At 37.8% G+C, this 23,026-nt stretch overlaps 1 protein-coding gene and 1 non-coding gene across 2 annotated transcripts; both read right to left on the bottom strand.

Annotated features, from left to right (window-relative positions):
• Positions 1–79: 79 nt before the first annotated feature.
• LOC104587576 (zinc finger CCCH domain-containing protein 32) lies at positions 80–16,095 on the bottom strand. Its single transcript, XM_010245237.3, has 7 exons — positions 15,558–16,095; positions 15,281–15,423; positions 14,795–14,860; positions 14,604–14,723; positions 14,188–14,475; positions 13,790–14,107; positions 80–1,316 (listed from the first exon to the last, which is right to left on the bottom strand). The coding sequence occupies exons 1-7, from the start codon at positions 15,649–15,651 to the stop codon at positions 930–932; spliced, it is 1,416 nt and encodes a 471-aa protein (XP_010243539.1). The 5' UTR covers positions 15,652–16,095; the 3' UTR covers positions 80–929.
• Positions 16,096–22,625: 6,530 nt separating this feature from the next.
• On the bottom strand, positions 22,626–22,697 carry TRNAQ-CUG (transfer RNA glutamine (anticodon CUG)). The gene has a single exon. It is a non-coding gene; the product is annotated as a tRNA-Gln (tRNA).
• Between the last annotated feature and the right edge of the window lie 329 nt (positions 22,698–23,026).

The raw sequence follows: 23,026 nt of genomic DNA, 5'->3' as shown, positions 1-23,026 counted from the left end.
TTTCAAGTGGGTCCCCCAATTGTCCCAATAGGTGGGTCCATCTGACCAATACTCCGGATGTGGTAATAGATTATTAAAATTTACAAGAGAAAAATTTGTAGTTTTGGCATTGATCATGCTAAAAAAAGTTGCTTAAAACCATACTACATTGGTGGAGAAGAATTAAGGACCAAGTTTCTGCAATGTCAAAGGGCTTCCACATTTTTTTGTAGTACGTAAATATACAAGCCCTTGTCAAGCAATGCAAGTCTCAGCACATACCCATGTAATTTGTCTCATGTTGCAGAACTGAGACGCATCTTGACTCTCTAAAGTTACTTTTCAAAATAAACCCCTGGACAAAAAGGGGAAGGGGAGCAAGATCACCTTTCAATCCCTTTCTAAGCTTTGGCATTAAGCTTAGAACAACCAAACAGAATGCTCAGTTCCCAAATTCAACAGACCAGAAGAAAATGAAAAACAAAGAAAAGGATAAACATATTGTTAAAAGAAAGACAAAACAAAGTTGGACTTGTCCTTTCCGCTTCGAAAAGGACAGAGCATAAATAAACACAATGGACTCGATTATAGGAGGGATGCGAGTTTTTCTTGATCATAGGAGCTTCTTGTCATGGTTATTAGAATTGCTATATAGGAATGCTATACCTTTCAGCAATGGCTATAGCTTATTCAAGATGAGAAGTTGGCCATATAAAGATCACATAATGCGCATTTTGGCCAATACAAAGATCATATGGACACAAGGTTGATGAAACTTAATGTGGACTATCGACTGGATTGTTGATGGGAACTTGGTGACTGACAATTGAAGCTTATATCCAGAAAGTGCTGAATGTATAATGGGCTCTGGGGTTCAAGAACAATGAACGTAGTGAGGCTCATGAAATTTGACCCAGAAGAGGAATAATGAGAATTGGGATTTGGCTTGATCAGCTTGAACCATGAACCTCACTGCCATGCCCTGTGCCAGTAGAAGCAGAATTCTGACTAGACAGTTGGACAGTAGAATGAGGGACAGATCCACCCCTTGAGAAAATTGAACCAATTGAGCCACTGGAAGTGTTCTCAGAAGTAGGCATTCTGGTTGAGAAAGAATCTTTTGATCCTGAAATGAATTCGGGCCTTGTTTCCGAGGAGGAAGAAGATGGGGCAAGAGTAGCTAGTGAAGACCCAACTGGGTAAGGAGCAACTGGCATATCTGCAAGAGAAGATGCAGATGGGCTGTAACTGAGACTCCCCATCGGATGATCAAATTTGCATGTAGGTCCAAACTTGCATACTCCATGTTGCGTATAGAAAGTGCAAGGCTGAGCACCCTGTTAATCAAGTAAGAAGCTCAGGTTCAGTATACTGACAGCAATCAATCTTTAAATACAAAAGATCACAACATTTACTAAAAAGGAAAAAAATGAGACTAACAAGAATAAAAGTTTAAACAACCAGATAAAAGAACAAGAATCCCAGGTTGCGCTAAAGAAGCAGTTCATGCATAGATGTGAAGATAGAACACTTAAAGACACAAGTAAAAGGATTATCCAAATCCAGGAAACAACAAAAGAAAAAGACAAGGATGATAAGAATCCAAAAGAAAAAGTGCATGCCTCAGTTATTTCCAACAATTAAAAAACATGAATTGCATCATGATGGAAGACACAGTGTAAGGGCACAAGGCAATGGAAATAACACATAAGTGAAAGATTTTCATGTAAGTAGCAATTACATTCTATAATTTCAGTATATCAGAGAGCACATCTCTCTCTATTCCAGTATACCAGAGACAACTTCCACCAAGAAATTTAAATTCATTGTGCCACGACTGGTCTTTCTTGTGAATGACCAAGCTATCTCAACCCATGCCACTGGACATCACAATTACCCATTAAGGTCTATGTTACATTGAATTTAGGGGTGGCACACTGGATCTCTGCATTAGAAGAATCGGTGCTATCCCTATGGATTTCATATAGCAGGTTGGCAAGCAGTTGCTGGTTTTGTGCAGCACAGAACACATACCTCTCTTGCTTCAAGTGTCTTGGAAAGAGGAATAATAAAAATCAACCTTGATTTGACACTTTTTAAGCAATCAAATGCCATCAGGGGTGGGAAGTATTTTTAGAAATCATTAAATTATACTGCTCAGTTTTTCAGGTCCAGAAAAAGATGAAAACTCTCTTAGAACCAAACTAAAGCCCATTACCCAATGTTGGTCCCAGCTATCTGAGGTCTTGGGCAGTGATTTAAAAGGCCCGCCTGAGGTGCATTTTGGGGTATGTGCCTTGCCCATGTCCTAGGCGCACCCCTTTCAAAAGGCGCACACCTGGTGCACCTAGGCATGCGCCTGATGTGTCTTTGCGCCTCAGCCCAGGTATGCGCCTTTTTAAAATTTTGCGCTTTTTGTTTTTTTTTGAGTTTAACAGCTGGGCCGGGGGCTCCGCCCCCGGACCCCAACCACATCTCTCGAGGCAAGCCCGAACAAGTTTATGTTAGGGTATGAAATTCTTATTTCTCACGTAAAAAATAATGATTTTATAACTTTCATTGCCTTTTAAGAAGATATTTTATTACAATGAATGAACAACATTAGCAAATAGGGGGTTCTCGGAGCTTCAGTGATGCAATAAAATATCTTCTTAAAAGGCAATGAAAGTTATAAAATCATTATTTTTTTATATGAGAAATAAGAATTTCAGACCCTAACACAGACTTGTTCGGGCTTGCCTCGAGGGGCGTGGTACAAAGGCGACTCATAGAATCAAGAATGCAATATGTTTTACATCACATTAACTACTTGAAGCAATGCAATTAAGGAAAAAAAAAAAAGATTGTGGGTTTTACATGCTTGGAAATGCTTTATATGTTTGCTTTTATTTTTAAATTTTCATTTGAATACGCTTTACATGTTATGTTTATGTATTTTAATTTTAGATAATAGGTTTTTAAAACTTATTTTAAAATTTAAGTTCATATTTTTTATTAACATTACGTTTAATATTTTTTGCATTTTTTGGCATTTTTTTTGTAATTTTGCGCCTCAGGCACAAATTGGCCCTTGTGCTTTTTTTGCGCCTTGCGCTTTTAAAACACTAATCTTGGGAGGGGTTGACTGGGTAAGGTCCTAATCTTTGGCATTTTTTCACACAAAGTGGCCGCCCTCAAGCTCGAACCTGCATTCTCACACTTGCCAGCCTGAGATCTTACCATTACACTAAGTAACAACCCCTTCTCTTAAAACCAAATTGTTGGCACTTATTCAAGGTCTTGCTCTGGCTTCCTTGTCTGGTTGGAATGGTTTAGTTAGTCATATAAGTTCACAGCCTAGTGGCTGGACTACTGGCTGGATATATTCAATGGAGAAAGGCTCTGGACATTTCTGATTTCTTATCAGAGAGGTAAAAGCACTAGTATCGGGCTTTGGGTAGCTATATGCTGGTTGTCAGTTTTTTACAGTTTCTTCACTGCATTTGATTATGCTGTAGAAAGATTGAAGAGAGACCATGTTGATAGGTGTTTTATATGTTAAATTGTCATTTCTTTTGTGTTTATCTTTTGATTCCTGTACTTTGTATATTTCTCATTCAGTACCCTAGAAGGGCCCTTTCTTGTAATCATGCATAATGCATAACTCAGGCTTAACAATACTTTTGTCCATTTGGGGCGGGGTCATTCTCAGATATATAGAGACACCCCATACAACTTGTGTCGTTATTCCTCTTCTACATACAGAAATCAAGAGTAAACCTTGACGGTTTGACCTGATTACATCAGTCAAGGTTACATATGCCATGTAATGTTTTACCCCCCACTATTGTTATGGCATTGAAAAGCAGAGCTAATACTTCCTAAACATGTGACTGATAAGAAAAGTTTCACTGAATACTTCCTAGTCATGGCTCCCATCCATCTCAACACCTTCATCCATGTTCATTCTATCTGCTTCACAGAGTAGCTGGTCTTTTAGCATTTTTTATGAAACACTTTAGTTCAGTTATTGGAGGTTGGATTGCTATTGCAATATCTACTTCCCATCATGACGTGACCTCTTGTAAATGTTTTCAATCCCACCCCATGTTAATGGGTTTTCTCTGGGTATGGCATGTATTTCATCAATAATTGGAGGAGTTTCCATAAGTGGAAAGGTGGTTGAAATATTTCTCTGGTAGCCTATCCAACAGCATATAGCATAGAAAGGAATCATCTTTAATCTGAAGAATAGCAGTAGCTGACTGGGTGGTGTCTTTTCTGTCAAATCTTGGTAAGGTTCATTGATTGGTCCAACAGTGTTTTCATTCCCAATGAAGTGGATATGAGAAGCCAATGTTTCTTCTAAAGTGGCTTCCATCTTCTGTGTTATTTCTATTGCCAACAAACACAAGGCTAACAAATAATAGGAAAAAAAAAAACAACAGCACAAACAACCAGACCTCATAACAAGAACAAATCAGAGGACAGACTGAAATTTGTAGTGGCATTATAAGATAAAAAACTGTTCAAATACAAATCAATAACAGAAACAGAAGAAAGAAGACAAACCACTAGTTAACCATAGACAGAAACCCAAAACACCAAACTAAGCAGATTTAAGTTGGTAGAAGACGACAGGAAAAATAAACAAGAATTTCAGTAGAAGAAACAATAGACAGAAACCCAATAGGGATGATATTACATTAAAGTTCCTAAATATAACCTTTCCTTCTAAAATACCTATATTCCCCATACACATTACAATCTGGATAATCCAGCACAAAAACTTTCAAGACCAAGGAATAGAATGTTTGTGGTATTCTAAATGTGAGCGCAACAATGGCTTTCCAATTTTTTAAATCAGTAATTATTTGAATTTATTGATATGATTATATAGGGAATGTGTAATATACAACATGAGTGCCTAGTGCCCCATACTTGGCCATTCCCAAGCCGGTCACCCCATTCATTTACATACATCATGACCTTCTTGGGGGACACAATCTGATCTGTTGACCCTTGTTTCTCTAATACATCTGCCACCCCATTTACAATCCTCAGACTCTCAGGGCCCATTTAAAATATGTTCAAAGCTCTGCGGTAAAGTCATTCCAAAATTTTTCAAGACCAAGGAACAGGACCTTTGTGATATGCTAAATTTGAGAATATGCATATATATGTGTATATGGGAATGGTTTTGCTAGTCAAGTCAAGTAATAAACGACCTAGGAATTTTCTATGTGGAAAAGTTATCTCAAGCATAAAGAACATATTCATCATAATTCATAACACCTCTAGTCATGTGAGAAATGTCAGATTTGAAGACCAAGCTGCATGTCTGAAATAAACCCCTTTATGTTAGCAAGTTTTAGATTTGGAAACAGAAGCAATGGATGCCTAATAGTGACAGAAAAGGTCAGTAGAAGATGAATATGGGTTTATGTGGATTGTGAACAGAGGAGCATTGAACGTGCCCACTCAAAAGAGACAACTCAGCAAACATTCTGGATCAGCCACATTGTCCTTCCATGTGGGGAAACAAAAGACTAGGTCATGTACAGAAGCTCACACTACTTGACATCATTAGGACAAAACATCTAACAGGTCCCACTTTGAAGTTTAATTGACCCAAAATTCTGCCTGGTATTTTATCAAAAAATCGTGTTTTTGAAGCAAAGATTTGGCTGGTACAGTGTTATAAAAGCGCAAGGCACAAAAAAGGCACAAGGGCCATTTTGCGCCTGAGGCGCAAGGCAATGCACGCGCCTTTTTGAGGCAAGGCGCACAATTAAAAAAAAAAAGATAAAAATTCAAAAAAAAAATCAAAAAATTATAAAACATAATAGTAATAAAAATATAAACTTAAGTTTTAAAATAAATGTTTTAAAAAACCTATTATCTAAAATTAAAATACATAAATATAATATGTAAAGCATATTCAAATGAGAATTTAAAAATGAAATCAAACATATAAAACATTTTCAAGCATATAAAACCCACAATCTCTTTTTTTTCTCAATTGCATCAAGTAGCTAATGTGACATTACATTCCTGATTCTACGAGCCACCTTTGTGCCACGCCCCTCGAGGCGAGGCATATGGAAATGAAACAGTGTGGATTGTGGACTTCCAGATTCAAGATAAACCTTCAAGACTAGGAAGTAGATGACATGATTGAACTTCTAAAAGCTACCCCTGTCCGAGGATCTAGTGATGCAAGGACATGGCTGCGGGATATATCCCAAGCTTTCTCAGGTCCAATTAGTGTAGGAAACCCATTAAGAGCTGAGATTCTGGCTATAATGGAGGGAGTGCAAAAGGCAAAGGATATGAATGTGAAAAGGCTGATTATAGAAGGTTATTCAAAACTGATAGTGGACTGGCAGCAAAAGAAGAGGAGTGGTTTCTGGATATTCAGCGGTGAGAAGAAATTCAAGTGGCTAACTCAAAATATGGAGGTGAAGGTTCGTTGGGTTAAAAGAACTGCCAATGTTTTTGCTGATGTTCTAGCAAAACAACGGGTAGTAAGGAATCAAATGTTTTGGGCACAATTGTAATATGTAATTTGTTTTTCGGTGAGGAGAGTTAAGAAAGGTTACCTCTCCTCTCTAGTGTAATTTTCTTATTAATTATTTAATGAAATTCTGTTTTACATATATATATACACACACATATCCTAAGCTTTCATCATAAGGTCCTTCAAGTAGCTAAACTCTTCAACAATCTGCTATTTCTCACACAAGGTGCTATCCTCCTGTACACACAAATGTCTCCTGTATGGGATAGCTAAGCCCCTCCTCCAATGGAGTCCTATGTTGCTTTCACTCGTTTGGACCTAGGTACTAAGAGAAATGCTCAAATTTTGGAAGGCAAATAGACCCAAAAGGAGGTGCCAATGAAAGCAATAGCAACAATAAACTCTCTGTTACCATTTACCGCCCATGATGCATTCAGGGGGATGAATCATACAACATCACAACTACATTTCTTTTGAAAAACTTTTGAGCATAGATAATATTCGGTTTCTTCAAAACATGGTAGGTGGGCATAACTCAAATGCATTGTACAGATGTTCATTATACATGGACCACAGAAGCTACATTGTGCATTATAGTCTACTTAATTCAATTGATACCTTACTTTCTTCAAAAAGAAGCTATGAAAATGATGCAGATTAATGCTCTAAAGAGATCTGATTGTGTTGGATTTTCCTATATCACTTGAGAAGAATTTGCAGGGTAGCCTAATGGTCTCTATAAGAAAGGTTGCTTATTATGGAGATCCATTCTAGTGGCTATTTGTTGGGTGGTCTGGAAGAAAAGAAATCACAGATTTGAAAAGAATACTGATAGGGAGGCAATGTTAAACAAAGTAGTGGGTTCAATTTATTCTTGGTTATCTGACAAGGGGTTCGGGTTGGTGCCACATGCTGGAAATTTTAGTCATAACATTCTGTTTGGTGTAGGGTGGGGGTTTTTGCATTTCTGGGCATGGGATATTTTTGTACAGTTTTCTCACTATATTTTTTAGGCTACGTAGTTGAATATCTATGAATGCCTTTTTTTGGCTTGATATGGTCACATCAATACAATACTTGACTTTCTTCAAAAGAGGAGAGAGAGAGAGAGAACTGATTATGCTGATTTTTGGATTAGGTCCACTATTTGATGGGATCCATCATTGGTCGGAAGAATATGCCACATTGTATGTATATAATGGTTGATTTTTCTTTTCTTTTCTTTTCTTTTTATGAGCACTTATTTTGGATAGTTAACCGCAAAATTTTATTAACTAGGCCAATACTGCCTAACCCAGAGGCTCCAGTTTTACAATCATGTTATCCCACCATTACTTGAATTCACCACACTCCAGAAAATCTGATTTCTAACATACAGTTTGCAACCTTTGATAGTTGAATAGTTGAGTTCTTTAAAAAAAAAAACATAGGAATCTTCCAGGTGGCAATATTGTTTAGAGCCGAACACATTCATTTTTCCTAGCATTCATGTGAAAAAACTCAGTTTCAAAGCCCTGGCCACATGCCTATTATAAGCCCATAATGTGGGGAAGCTTTAATATTAGTCACGGTGTTGAAGATTAATCAGTTTTATGATGTTTTTCTGAGTAGATGTTTTATGTTATTTGTTAGATAGGAGGTGGGGACCACAGTAATTATGTGAGTCCAAATTTTATTATGTTTTTGAATGTTACATATGTTGTTTTATGTTTTGCCGCCCTATAAGGGCATGTGTCTTTGTACTGTTCTATTATTTTTAGTATAAATAATAAGTGAAGGGGGCAGCCAGATAATTGCTCTTTTTCTTTTCAACTTCTCTTCTTCTCTTCCTCTCCTTCTCTCTTCAAGAAATTACTTTTCTTTGATATTTTTTTATTTCAGCAGATTTCTACTTGGTATCAGAGCATCGGCTAGGGTTTCTTGAAGCATTCTCATGCAGCCCTAGATCAGCCGACTGCATGAAATAGTAAGGGGCTGATCGAGTCATCAGGAAGGTGATCTACTATTCGGCATCAAAATCAGGAAGAAATGGAGTACGGGGAAGAGTCCCTGAAAAGTTGGACTCTTTGTTTTTTATCTGATCTTGGGCGCCTAGGTATTGTTAGTTTCTTATGATTTTCTGAAGAGGGCAGTTTGGTTTCTGAAATTTTCTAAGCCTCCCGGAGTGATCGATTCACTCTTCTCTCTGTTGGAACCAAGGTTCAAAGTATCGATACGATACGAGTTTCGGTTGTATCGTATCGGCACTTAGAAACGGCCGAAACTCTTTTTTTTTAGTTTTTTTTTCAAATTTTGGTTTTTTGGGAAGCTTTTAGCATGCTTTTTATTATTAAAAAATTGGGGGCCGAAACACTTGGAAACAAGCGTTTCAGACCGTATCGTTTTCAAAAGATACGATACGATACGCCCGATACGGGGCATATCGTATCGATACTTTGAACCATGGTTGGGAGGCGTGGGGAGGAGAGAGATTTCTCTCCAGCTAGGGTTTTCTTCTTCCATAAGGGTTGGTTCCTATGTGTGTGATATTAAACTATTTTTTAAAGGTCTCCAATCTATTTTTTCTTACTGTTGAACTGTTTGAAGTAAGATGGAGAGTTGGAATACCGAGATGAAATCTACCGGTACTGTGGGACTAGGTGCTGGAGGTAGTAGTGATATTTTTTGGTTTGGGATCATTACTATAGTAAAACTTGATGGTACAAATTATTTGGAGTGGGCACAATCAGCTAAGATGGCTATTGGTGCCTGTGAAAAATTAGGGTATCTCAATGGGGAGGAGAAGAAACCTGATACAAACCCTTCCCGATGGGTGCAGGAGAATTACATGGTAATGTCTTGGCTGTGTAATTTTATGTTACCTCACATTGCAAAAAATTTCCTATGGGCTAATACTACTAAGGATATTTGGGACGGAGTGACTGAAACCTACTCTTGAAGTCAGAGCCTATCAGTTAAGAAATCAGGTGATAAGTATGAAACAGGGAGAAAAACCTCTTGTTGTATATTTCTCCATGCTGAAAAACCCTATGGCAATAAATAGATCACTTAGAAACTGTGGTATGGGAAAGTGCAAATAATGCAGCAACTCATCATAGACTAGTAGAGAGGAATAGGGCTTTTGAATTCTTGGCAGGGTTGAACCCTGAATTTGACATTGCTAGGCAGCATATTCTTTCTAGGGAGGGTGTGACACTCTCTCAAGCCTATGCCTTTGTCTTTGGAGAAGAGAGTAGGAGGAATGTAATGCTGAGATAGCCTAGGATTGACCAGTCGGCTATGGTTGGTATAACAAAACCTAAGTTGAACGGAGATAGGGGGAGTAGTGAGACTAAAAGAGAAGATAAGGACTTGGTGTGTGATTATTGCAAGAAGCCTAAGCATACCAGGGACACTTGTTGGAAGCTTCATCCAAATCTTATGCTTTCTCGGATAAGGAACAAGAAGGGAAATGCAAATGTAACCACTACAGGAGACTCTTCGGCCCCTCTTTCCCAAACTGATTAGGAATCCATTGCAATAGCAATAGTGGGAACAAAATTGGAGAGGTTTGGACAGCTTATGAGTAAAAAAGATTCACCTAGCTCTAACCTTCCAGATGGACAGCAAAATGCAAGAGCCAACTACACAACTTCCTTTGCACATACAGGTAGTTCATATGCAACTGCAAATCTTGCATCCACTTCAGGTAAGGAGGGACTTCCCTGGATTATAGACTCAGGAGCATCTGAGCACATGACTAATGCCCCTACCCTTCTTAGTTCCTATCAGTTGTGCCTTGGTGGAGACAGAGTCTCTACAGCAAATGGTTCACATATGCCCATTGCTAGGAAGGGGACAATTAGAGTGACCAATGATATAACTCTGTCTTCTGTTTTACATGTCCCTCAACCTACTGTCTGTTAGTTCTTTAACAAAAAATTTGAATTGCTCTGTGACCTTTCTTCCTGGTAATTGTGTTTTGCAAGATCTAGAGTCAAAGAAAATGATTGAGAGTGGTCGTGAGGTGAATGGAGTCTACCTTCTGGATGAGATTCCGAGACATCAGGGCCATTATGTTAGCAGCAGCATAGTAGTGGGTCAGAGTCAGTGAATCAGATTATGCTTTGAATCGCTTGGGACATCTTTCTTTTAGTTCTTTAAAATGTCTTTTCCCAAAGTTGTTTGAGTCTGTTCAATTATCTACTTTGGAGTGTGAGAGTTGTGAGTTAGGAAAGCATTGTAAACGGTCTTTTAAACCAAGTAATAAAAATACTTCTGCTTTTAATATTGTTCACACTGATGTATGAGGGCCATATCATATCTCTTCCATGGGAGGATTCCGTTACTTTCTCTTGTGTGTGGATGATTATACACGATATTCTTGAATATATTTGATGAGATCACGTGATGAGGTTCATAACTTGGTACGACAGTTCCACCAGATGGTTCTAACACAATTTGGAGTGAGAACTAAGGTTTTTAGATCAAATAATGCTAGAGAGTACTTTGAGAAAGACCTGACCACGTATCTCTTAGAACATGGTGTAGTTCATCAGAGCAGTTGTGCATATACACCGCGATAGAATGGAGTTGCTGAGAGGAAAAACAAACACATTGTGGAAGTAGCAAGGAGTCATATGGTGTGTGCTTCAGTTCCTGTGCAGTTTCGGTCAACATTTCCTATATTTTGGAAATGCCGACCAAATCGGTCCAAATAACAAAAAAAAAGACCATTTTTCCTATTATGTTGACAAGATGTCAACTAATGTACATTAATAATATAATATATTAGTATATTATATTATATTATTATAATACAATATATTAATATAAATTATTCCATTAATAATTTCTATTTAATATTTCAAATAAAATATTTACAAAAAAGAATTAACAAAATATAAAAACAAAAGAATAAATTAATTACTTTATAATATAAAACTTAAAATATTTTTCAAGTAATAAAATATTAACTAGTTAGTATTTTTAAAATATTTATTAAAATCAGAAAATGTTTATTAAATTTTATAATAAATCATATTCTACATTTAATATAAAAATCAGAATAAATTTATTAAATTTTATACTAAATCATAATTTATTATAATTTTAGTATTAAAAATCATAATAAATTCATTAAGTTTTATAAGAAATCAGAATTTATCATAATCTTAATACTACAAAAAGGAGAAACAGTTTATTAAATTTATAATAAAACATAATGTATTATAACTTTAATATTTAAAAAATCAGAATAAATGTATTTCTATTTACTAGTGTGAAATAAATATATTAGAATTTATAATAAATCAGAATTAAAAATAAGAAAAGAAAATATCAGATAACCTTGTAAAAACATCAAAATGCATAATAAATTAGTAAATCGTCATTTACTAGTTTCTTAGCTTTATATAATGGTTGGGAATAAGATAATAGTCTAGAAATATGTTTTAATGCTTCTTTTATCATTTTACAAAATATCATTGCATATTTCCACATATTTCATAATATTTCCACAATGTCTCTAATTTTTACAATATTTACCCTCGACATTTCCGACATATGTCCTATATTTTGGTAAGCGGCATTTCCATCGACATCGACATTTTAAACCTTGCTTGTGTGTTTGCTGCAAGCATGGACTGTGAGGCCCATCATCTTAGGACTTTACCTTCCTTTTAGCCCATTTCTTATCAAGGAGTAGTGCATATTTGAGACTCTTTCCTACCATTAACATAATCTTTGAGGTTATGATTCTCTTCTATATATAATCTGTCTTTCTTTTTCCCAATAAATGTACCTTACCTCATTCAAAAAAAAAAATCTTCTATCAAGAAAATGAAATCCAACACAAAAAGCTTCAAAAGAGCCAAACAATGGGCAAAAAGCAAATGAAGAATATAAAGGTGGATATAAATACATACATACACACATACATATGACCAGAAAGACATGGGTTGTAGTAAGAAAAGATTTAAGCTACTCATAATTTAACAACGGATATGGCACTGAGCAGAATGAAATGGCGAACCAGATTCATGTAGCTGATCCCATATAGATGGGACAAGGCTTAGATGTTAATGATGATACATATGAAGATGAAGTGTGTTTCTGTTGTAAGTTGATAGGCCGATTTTTTTGTTGAGTTTGTACCCAACTGCCTGCCTAGACCTGGTAAGCAGGTGTGGCGGACAACTTATTTTACTAAACAATTTTTTCATATCTTCCTTCTCTGAATTTTGCCCCAAGTTTTCCGCATTTACCCCTGAAGTTTCCACATTTTGAGGCTATGCTTGGTTTGATAGAAAACAAGAGAGAAATAGAAAGTTCAGCAAAAGTTCTTAAGGAATTTTACAAATTTTGTTAAGAACTTTCCCTCAACTTACTTATCAAAAAAAAAAAAAAAAACTTTTCCTCAACTTTCTATTTCTCTCAACTTTAATTCCCTCTTATTTTCTAACCAAAGATAGCATAAAAGAAATATCAGACAGAATAAGAACTAGGATGGAGATGGACTAGATAATAAGGATTTAACCAAGAAACTTCCTCTTGGGTTGAACTTCCATATATAACTATCAAACTCTAGAAAGAACCTTTCAAAAAGAACTTCCAGTCTTCATCACAACTTTTTCCTAGAACCCACACTATTGATGCACAAATTCAATACCATCTCATAGGCTTTTTTTTTATCAGCAATACCATCTCATAGGCATCAATCCTCTTTTATAAAACAAAAGCAATAGTTGCCTATGGAAACTTTCAATTTAGAGTGTTTTGCATAAGAAGCTCATCAATCCTCCATTTAACTCTCTTCAGCTGCAAATGGAAACTTTCAATTGTTGTTCTTTAAGTCTGTATGCTGCAGACTACTTAACCAAAAACTCTGCATTTAGAGTGTTTGCATAAGAAGCTCATCAAGTTCTCAACGTTGAAATCAAAACAATGATATAGATAAAAGCCCCCAAAGAAAAATCAAAAATCAATTCCTTTCAAGGGACGAGGCCATTTATCACATGGATATTCTAGTACAGAAATACAAATGAAACTTAGAAAAAAATACAAAAAAAAAAATCAGTTTGCAGTTGCTGCATTTTGGTGATAAATATTTTTTAACTATGAAAACGGGATCAGGAATATAAGAATTAAAACCATGTAGCAGTGCAATATCGAAGTAACATTCCAAAGCTTTTTCTGTGTAAGCATTACTTTTGCTAAGAAAGAAAATAATTGTACATTTTTATTGAAACTTCCTTTCAATGCCAAGTACATCAACAATTCTAGTATTGCATTAAAGAAATGAATAAGATGAAGATCAAAAGGAACACATACCGGACGCAAAGGGAGGCCCATTGGACTGAGGACACAATTTGTTTTTGGTGTAATCCATTCTAGGGGGTGATGATATTTACACGAGGATCCAAACTTGCATTCCCCCGTCCTCATGTAGTACTGGCATTCAGGTTGGCCAGGTCTCTCTGGATATACATGTTCCTTCTGACTGCTGCCTGAAGGACCAGCAGAAGAAGGTAAGGGTGGATAAGGACCTGCATATGCAGGTGTAGAAGGTGATAGTTGTGTTACGCCATAAATAGGACCCCCTCCAACGGTGGGCTGAGCACCAGGAGATGCCACTGGGCTAACAGGTGCCTGCAGGTGGACTAATAAGAAACGTAGATAATGTTTGACAAATTTCCAAAACAATAGAAAGGAGTTTTTTGTAGACATACAGGATAAGGGCTCCAACCCGGAATCGGAACCACCCCTGGGGAAAGCAGCACATGACCATAAGCACCTTGTACATATGAACCAGGTAAGAGTGGAGACCTCGCAACTTGCCAACTCGCTGACATTCCCCCATATTGTTGAGAAGGAACCGAAGGAGACTGCACCGTTGGATAAAACTGTGGTGCAGGAGCTGGCACCGACACACCAGCTGGTTGTGGGTGATGGAATTTACAGGTCACACCAAACTTGCAATGCCCCGTTTTCACATAGTAGGCGCATTCTTTCTCCCCCTGTTGCAGTTAATCTCATTTTGGAGTAATCTAACTACGAATGTCTCAGAATCAATTCAATAAATGTAAAACATGATTGTGAGTAAAACATAAAACCGAAAAAGGTTTAAAATTGAAGGAGTTCAAACCGGTCGCAATGGATATCCATGATAATTTAGTGAAACAGGGATTGCTGATCCACCTCCATGTCTTGGATGGTGATACTTGCAGGAGGCACCAAATTTGCAAGTGCCGGTCTTCAAAAAATACTGCATGGAAAAAGACAATTACTCGTTTGAATGTGTTCCACAATAGAACAACAAACCAGACAGAAAAGTACCTGGCATACAGGTTGGCCCACCCGCTCTGGATACTCCCCTGCTCCGGGCCTTGCAGATCCCAGAACCTAGCAGTGTTATAGCTTAAATTAATTGAGAATTGCTCAATTTCCAGTACATAGATCTTGTTTCCTAATTCGAGGAGGAGGAGGAGGAGGAGAAGAAGAAGAAGAAGAAGAAGAAGAAGAAGAAGAAGAAGAAGAAGAAGAAGAAGAAGAAGAAGAAGAAGAAGAAGAAGAAGAAGGAGAAGGGGAGGGGGAAGAAGAGAGATGATCTTCCCACAACTTTACCAGCAATCTAAGGACAACAAAGAGCTCCAATTATTAAAAATCAATGTCGAATCTTAGCACGAGAGTACTCAAAAGTGCACACATTATAAGATCAAACTGAGTTTGACCGACAAAACCGATAATTGACATCAAAAAGCCTTCCTTTAAGCCCTAAGTTTGTAAGAATTCAAACCAAATCAAAAGTGATTAAAAGGTTACCGCACTGCGATCGCGGGGATGATTGAAACGGCATCTGGCACCATAACCACAGAACCCAGTACGCATGAAGTAGACACAGTCGGGCTCGTTGGGCCGCTCCGGGTACGAATCCCTGCTGCCCAATCCCAATTGCCACATGGGTTCTGCATTTTCAAAATCAAGGCCAAAACCAATTGAGAAACCCCCTACATTCTGTGAACCCTAATAACTGATATCGCTAAACGCGAAATTCAACCGAAAAGAAAACGAAACCCAAATGCCACGACAAACGACTGACCTTCGAGCCCCGTTTCAGCTCCCGGAGAGTTCCAGCCCACCGGCGGATCCGATTGCGACCCTTCCAGTGCTGGGCTCCGACCGTACATCTCCATTGGTACAGACGGTGTATAAGTATACCTTACAAAATTTACAGGGAGGAAAAAATGGGGGACAGGCGAGCAGCCCTCTCTTCTTGACGCCGCTGGAATATTCAACAAAGCTCTGCAATGCCCAACTGATTTGGTCAGAGAGAGAGGAACATGAGCAATGAGATAATTGCTTCTTGCATGCCTCCTCTAGTCCTCTGCCTTGTATCTCTGGTTCGGTTCTGCTCTCTCTCTCCTCCCGTTTTCAAAGCGTTTGATCTCTATTTGGGGCTCTTTTCGTCAGTTCGTTTCTATACCCGCCAAACGCAAGGAAAAGATTGCATTAAATAAGCACCTGGTATAGTTTTTTTATTTTCCTTTTTTCCTCGCTGCAAAAGCACCTGGTATAGTAATTTCGCAGAAAACCTTTAAAATAAAGGGGGGGGTCTGGACTCTGGAGAAATTTACAGTACGCAACCGACACTCGTTTTGTTTGGAATAACTCCCATGCCCTTACATTTTTGAACTCAATAGGACAAATTTGTCCTTCTCCACCCATTACATTACAAACAGCACACTGTCTTTACACACTAATATGTTAGTTCTGCACTCTCCTCTTCTTGTTCTACCTGACTTTCACCTTGGAACATTTGCATTCTTAAGACTTAATAATTATCTGACTACCAAGGTACACACCTTCAATGGAGGAAAACCAGGAATATGGGTCTCCCATTAATCTTTGTCCAAAATGCCTTGGTTTTATTTAAAATTAAGGCAAAATCTATGATATGCATTCAAAACGTGATTGGTTGAATATGATATCTTTTGTTAGACGCAAAAGTATATTTTTGTGAAATGTGAATCAACCAAAAGTAAATTTTTTTCAGTATCAAGCATCTAAAATCATCTATAAAATCCTCTAAACCTTTATATTTAACATTTACGATGACCCTGGAAATTGATACATAACATATAATACACGTTGATACTATGTACTATGATGAAAAGTTTAGGATCCATTTGGTTTGTACTCGGAATTAGAATCAGAATCAAAATCGAAATGATCTATTTCCATATAATTTGTTTGATTCAAACATAGATCAATTTCAGAATTGGAATGAGCTGAAATGGGATTTCATTCTCAAAAAAGAGAAGAGAATGATCATTTTCTCAAATGGGGGATACCATTCCACTGGGAAATGAAATGAGATTCTGATTCAATCCCACTAAACAGTTGATCCATGTCCATTGACTCCATTCAGATTCCAGACCTTATTCTTGCAAAGCAAATCGGCCCTTGAAAATTATAAAGAGGTTTGTTTGGAGAACCATCAAAATGGGTGAATCCATATATTGCAACCATGGTCATAAAACTATTGCACTTCCCAATGAAATGGAGACACGTCAGCATTCAAAAAAAAAAGATGACATGATGTCTTGAATTTATTGCAAACGTTGGCAGTTGGCCTCTTCAGCACCGTATTAAAGAGTTGCAAGAGAGTGCTGCAGCAGATGTGAAGTGTCTGTGACTGTGACTGTACGATGCCCAAATTTGGTTCTAGAATCCTTTCAACCAGCATTGTTTGTATGCTTTTAGATTTTGGGTAGGCACTTCCTCTCTGGGCCAAAAAAAGTACAGCGTGAACGGAACGCCCTCCCAGTTCCCGAACAGGCACTAATCCTCAAGTACAGCCCAGTTTTCTTAAATATGGGCATTTTTGTAATCTTGTCACTTATTCCATAGTGCTTGGTTTGTAATTTATAGCACCGATAGGTGTTAGTTATGTAAATTAGCAAAGAATAAAAGAATACATGAGAGAATAAGAAAATCAAGGAAGTAGATACGGACACCAGAGTTCTGACACTACGCGCATGACCAATCAGATTTCGTCACGTACGGTCAGAAGTTCCAAGTGGGCCCGCTCACGGTTCTCACCCACGGCCATCTCAGTAACACGCGAAACCACGGGAAAATCTCTCGACGGGGGAGGGGGGGTTGTTTCGGCAATGAATGGCTCTGATCGACAGTAGGTCCAGATCTTGGGCGTGTCGCCATCTCTAAGGTACGAATCATTTGGTGCAGTGTAGTAGGTGAGCAATCTCCATGATTGGCTTTAGGGCTTTTCAGGCAGTAAAAATCGAGACCGCCTATAACCGGTGGACTCGCTTTCCTCCGGTGTCGGAGCAGAAGGTGCATGTACCGGAAGGTACCGGTCAACAGGTCGAAAGTGGTTTGACTTGGACAAGCTTGGCCACGGAGTGGGCACTTTTTCAAGATCTTGTTCCCTTTCTAATCTCACTGCTCACTGAAATATCATATTTATCGGCAGGAGGCCGTAATGTAAGGTTTCGTATCGCGATAAATTTGACTTAAGGATCCATCTCACGTGATATTGGGGATATTTCTATTTGCGACCGAGGATGCGACGATAAATTCAGTCATTCTCTTTGATCAATAAACACGTGCCAATGATGGAAAGCCTTCTGTTTTTTACTTTTTCATTTTATATAATTCCATTGATGCCCGACGAAGCAGGATTGACGACGATAGAGAAGCAAGCTTTCCCACGGATTCGATTGATACGCGTTGCACCATTAAAATATGAGATTTTCTGAACGCACGAGATTCCTCGGAGCGCTTCGCCGCTCCGGTGGACGAATGACGGAAGGACGATGCATCAAACTGCCGAGTCGGCGAGTCCGGATCTGCTCCTCACACCAACCTCGCAATTCGCAAATAGAGTTCATCGGCCGGATAGCCCAACAGGCCTGGCTTAACATGAATTTAGGCTCATGATTTCGGGTTCGGGTTCAAAAAAAATATATACCAAAAAACAAAGATTTTTATGATAAAAAATATAATCTTTTGTTCCTCTTCTTATTTTTCAATTTATATTGAGATGTTTTATTATTTTTCGGTTTTAACATCTTTTAATATAAATAAATTAGTTTTTTATTGAATAGAAAAGAAAATTGTTTTTTTTTTCATTTTTGTGGCCAAGCTTTACTTAATACTTAGGCCCAATGGTTGGGCCAAGCCCTAGTTCGGGTCTGAATGTATTCTATTAATATAAGGACAAAGCCCGGCCCAACCCAGTACGTGAACAAGTATATTCGTAATATATTTCCATACTATTGTTGTTATTCATAGGGAGATGTTCCTAATACATGCTAGGCCAAGCTCTAACTCGGGCCTAAATATATTTTGTTAATATAGAGACAAAGCCCGGGCCAACCCAACATGTGAACAAGTCTACTCATAATATGTTTCATATTAGTGTTGTTATTGACAAGGAAATGTTCCCAATACACGGTGGGATGTAAGGTTGTTGTGAGATGGGCTTTGTGATAAATAATCTAGATATCAAATTACCATTGGTTGATGGGACTATCTGATGAGCTTCTTTGTTGTTCCACTATATGAGGACATGGAGACCTTAGTACGTGATTTTTTTTCTCCATATGACTATAGAATAGGGGTAGCCCATCTCCCATCAGTGGGGTCTGATCCTAGGTATCTACTACAATGAGTTAGAGATCCTACCAATTGAGCCACAATCAATTGGTAACCAAGGTATTAAATTAGAATATTGGGTAACCTTATATTGTGTGTGTGTGTGCATCTCTCTCTCTCTCTCTCTCTCTATATATATATATATATATAAGAAAATACATATAGATGGGGATAATTAATTGGTATTATATATAGTAATACATATGGGGGACGTTCTTTTTTCGGATTTTGAGAGGGGGGAAAGTTGGTCAATGGGATTTTGGTTCCTATTGGCCAAGAATCTCATGCTGTATTTTTCAGATTTATGTGGGGAGAAGGGAAAGTTTATTTTCCTAGGTATCACTTACCCGAATATCCTAGGTTGGTAAATAACTTTCCCACCTAGGGAGAATGTTGCCAACACTTGAATTGGACAAAAATACCCCTTTTAATAATGGATTTTTATGAATAAAATGGTCATTGCCTTATTTACATGAAAAATAAAAGAATATGGGTAAATGCATAAATACCTTATCAAAAAGAAAGTAGGGTCATGGTGGTAACTAAGAAGAACAAAAGGAGAGAAAGAGACAACAAAAGAAGAAGAGGATGATATTTCACTTGAACATTAGAAAATGGTAAATAGTAGTAGTGTTTTTGTCCAAGATTGGATGGCCGGTCACCGCTTGCTAAAGAGGATGACGGCAATATTAGATTTGGCATCATTGTGTTGGGATGCTAGCTTTCCACTTGGTTGGCCTTTCATTTTCCCTACCTCTCATTGTATCTTCTTTTCACCCTATTTGATTTGCATTGATGTAAATGCATGGGAATGCAAATGGTTTGTATAAATTCTGGTTTAGTTTTCTTCATATTCGACTTTGTCTTGCTTAGAAAAGGAGAATAAGAATTAAAAGGAGGTGGTGAGAGAGAATGGAGATGGGAGTAGGCTATTAATTTGCTTGGGAGTTTGATAGAAGATGAGATGCTGTAATGGCTACTTATATTAAGATTGAGGCAGGAGAAAGGTGATGCAAATTATGCAAAATTCGCACTGCCAATAGGAGCAAATGAGATGCAAAATCTGTATTTGATTCAGATTTGTGCTATAAACAAACAGAGCCTAATCCTTTTTGTCATAAGTAAATGATTAATCATCAACCAAAGAATGATTCAAATGGTTCAGCAGATTAAACATCTGGTTTTTGCCCTAGTCAATGCTTTTCTAATCATTTAACGGGTTTGGGATTAGACCCACGCCCAGCTATCCTAGCTTTCGGGTCACGGGTTAAACAGACAAAGTTCAACTGTTTGATCGATGACAGCTTGAAAACTCTGCTTTAGACAACATATCTGGATCTTCAACATTTTGATGATGACACCAGCCATTATAGGCAGGAAGGGTGGTGATGGTGTCATTCTTTAGGAAGGCAGTAACATAGTATGTGTTGCCTCCTTGTAAGGGTGCAAATAATCCAACTATCCAGGTTATTTGGATTGCCCAAAACCTCAACCCTAAGTCCCTAACCTAACCTGAAATTAAATTGGATTTATATATTTGAATCCTAACTCAGCCTGAATTCCAAATTTATCCACTTTAACCAAGGCTCACTTGGCCAAAGCTGCATCAGTTATATGGAACTAGGGTTCTTAATGTGTCGGGTCCGGGTTGGTCAAAGCTGACATGACAATAAATAGTAAGGACCAGCAATCTATCGAACCAGACCCAATAGGACCTGCAATTTTAGACCTATAACCGAATCAGTTCTCAGGACAATCAGGTTTGACCTGATGACCCGATTACAATAAACCTGCTGAAAATAAATAAAATAAATATATAATCGGAAAATTGATCAGAATTGGATAGAACCGGTCCTGAACTCGATAATAATCGAGATAATATACATAAAAAAACAAACTAATCCACCAGTTTGAATTCCTGAAACTAGAACTGACCCAATTAGTTTGGACCCGTTGGATCAGACCAACCCATGAACAGCCCTACATGGGAGTCTATTGGGATCATGACAATACTGCAGTGTCGATACAAATTACTATATACAGGTTTTTGCAAGTACAAACATGTACACATGGGTTGGCTGTATTTGTATAGACACCCTAATTGAAAATTTTCAAAGGGAACAATCTAACACAACAAATCCTCCCTAACAGAAAGCAATAAGCAACGTTTTAAAAAATGATTCAGAAATGGAATTATTCTGGCCACTGGTTTCTAGGTTGACGGTCTGATCGTCCAGTTTCTAACAGATGGCCCGTTCTAACAGCAAAATAAAAAAAAAGTCAAAAACCGTTGAATGGATTGATGGTTCGACCGTCTGAATCAACAATTTGACTTATTCAATAGTTTTTGACCAAATTCCAGATTTGGGGTGAAATGGAATCGATTGCCTGGACAGTTCTCGGCCGAATGCTTCAACTATCCAAGTCAATGGTGGTTCAAAAACATTGGCAATAAACATGTGATTTCGATAACGAAAATTTTGCCCTCAGCCATTGACTGGATTAAAGTGACAATTTTATCATTTGACTAAACATGGTTTTAAAACCAGTCTCCGACACTCTTCAATGGTGTATTGGTGTTTAGAGACCCAGATCGGACTTAAGTTCAGAATGTTCTACAGCTTCTGGTTTTACCGGTTAATTGGGTGGTTTGCTCGTCCAACCCTCCAAAACTGTCATTTAACCAAGACCCAGAAAGGCCAATAATTCCCAATTTCATGGTCCAACCATCTAGTTTGGGTCAAACCTAAAAGTTTGTTTCAACTTTCAAATAGTGATATATTCAATTTAGTTTTTTAAGATTTACCGGAATAAAAACCGGGATGGGGTTTAGGGAATCTAGATCTCCTATCCACAGGACACTACAGCTGTATTAGGAACATTTGCACATGAATAATAGGAATCCGGATCTCCTGCCCACAAGAACTCTGTCCACGTTTATTGCAGTCACACATGGAGAACATCTCATCCTCTGCATAGTATTATGCAGGAGGAGATGTTTCCAATTACGGGGGAAAGTGTATTGTGGATAGGGGCCGGGTAGAGTTCTTGTAGGCAAGAGATCCAGGATCGAATAATAGTATGTAAATAGAGAAGATGTTATCAATGAGTTCACATCTGTGCTCCACATGCATATCTCAGCACACATTGGAAGCATCTCCTGTATTTATCATTGTGAGATGTTCCCAAGACACAGTTGGGATGTGTTGGGGCACGCTCTATGGGGCGCTCGCAAATGTGATCCCATTCTCAATGTACAGCTGTAGTCTCTTGTGGGTAGGAGATCCGATATCGGGGATGCCTTATTTTGTAACCCCATGTAAAAAAAAAAAAAGTGGTTTGCTTGTCAAACCCACCAAAACCGAAAAAGGCTACCGGTTCACTATTTTCGATCCAGCCGTCTGATGCAGGTTGAATCTTAAAAGTTTGCTTCAATTAATGAAATATTATTTGTTCCTTTTTTTCTAAAAGACAGTAAAGTCGTTAAAGGTCCCACCGAGATTTGAACTCGGGTTACTGGATTCAGAGTCCAATGTCCTGACCACTAGACCATGGGACCTTTTACATGCTTTTTTATTCTTATTTTTAATTTGCAAGTTCCCAATTAATTGGTGGTTACTCCATTAAATCTTTTGACAGAAAAGGAGGAGCAGTGGGGGACAGGGGGGCGCTTGGAAAATAGGGTTGATTGCCTTTAAACAAGCAAATCTAAGGAATCTTGTTGGAGCCTTGGTGTATTGTAGAAAGCTATTTTATAGTTGGATGACAGTATGACACCCTATATGGCAGCAGATTCTCTTTTTTCTCAGACATCTGCTAAAATAACTCTGCATATGGTTTTATAGTCCCCCCTCCCTAAGGATGTAAGTAGATCGGTTAAGTGGTAGA

The sequence above is a fragment of the Nelumbo nucifera genome, chromosome 3 (genome assembly GCF_055504915.1).
Source record: "Nelumbo nucifera cultivar China Antique chromosome 3, China Antique-T2T, whole genome shotgun sequence".
In the NCBI taxonomy this organism is placed as follows: domain Eukaryota; kingdom Viridiplantae; phylum Streptophyta; class Magnoliopsida; order Proteales; family Nelumbonaceae; genus Nelumbo; species Nelumbo nucifera.
Note: the sequence above shows the minus strand (reverse complement) of the source record. Positions and strands in the feature narration are given on the sequence as shown.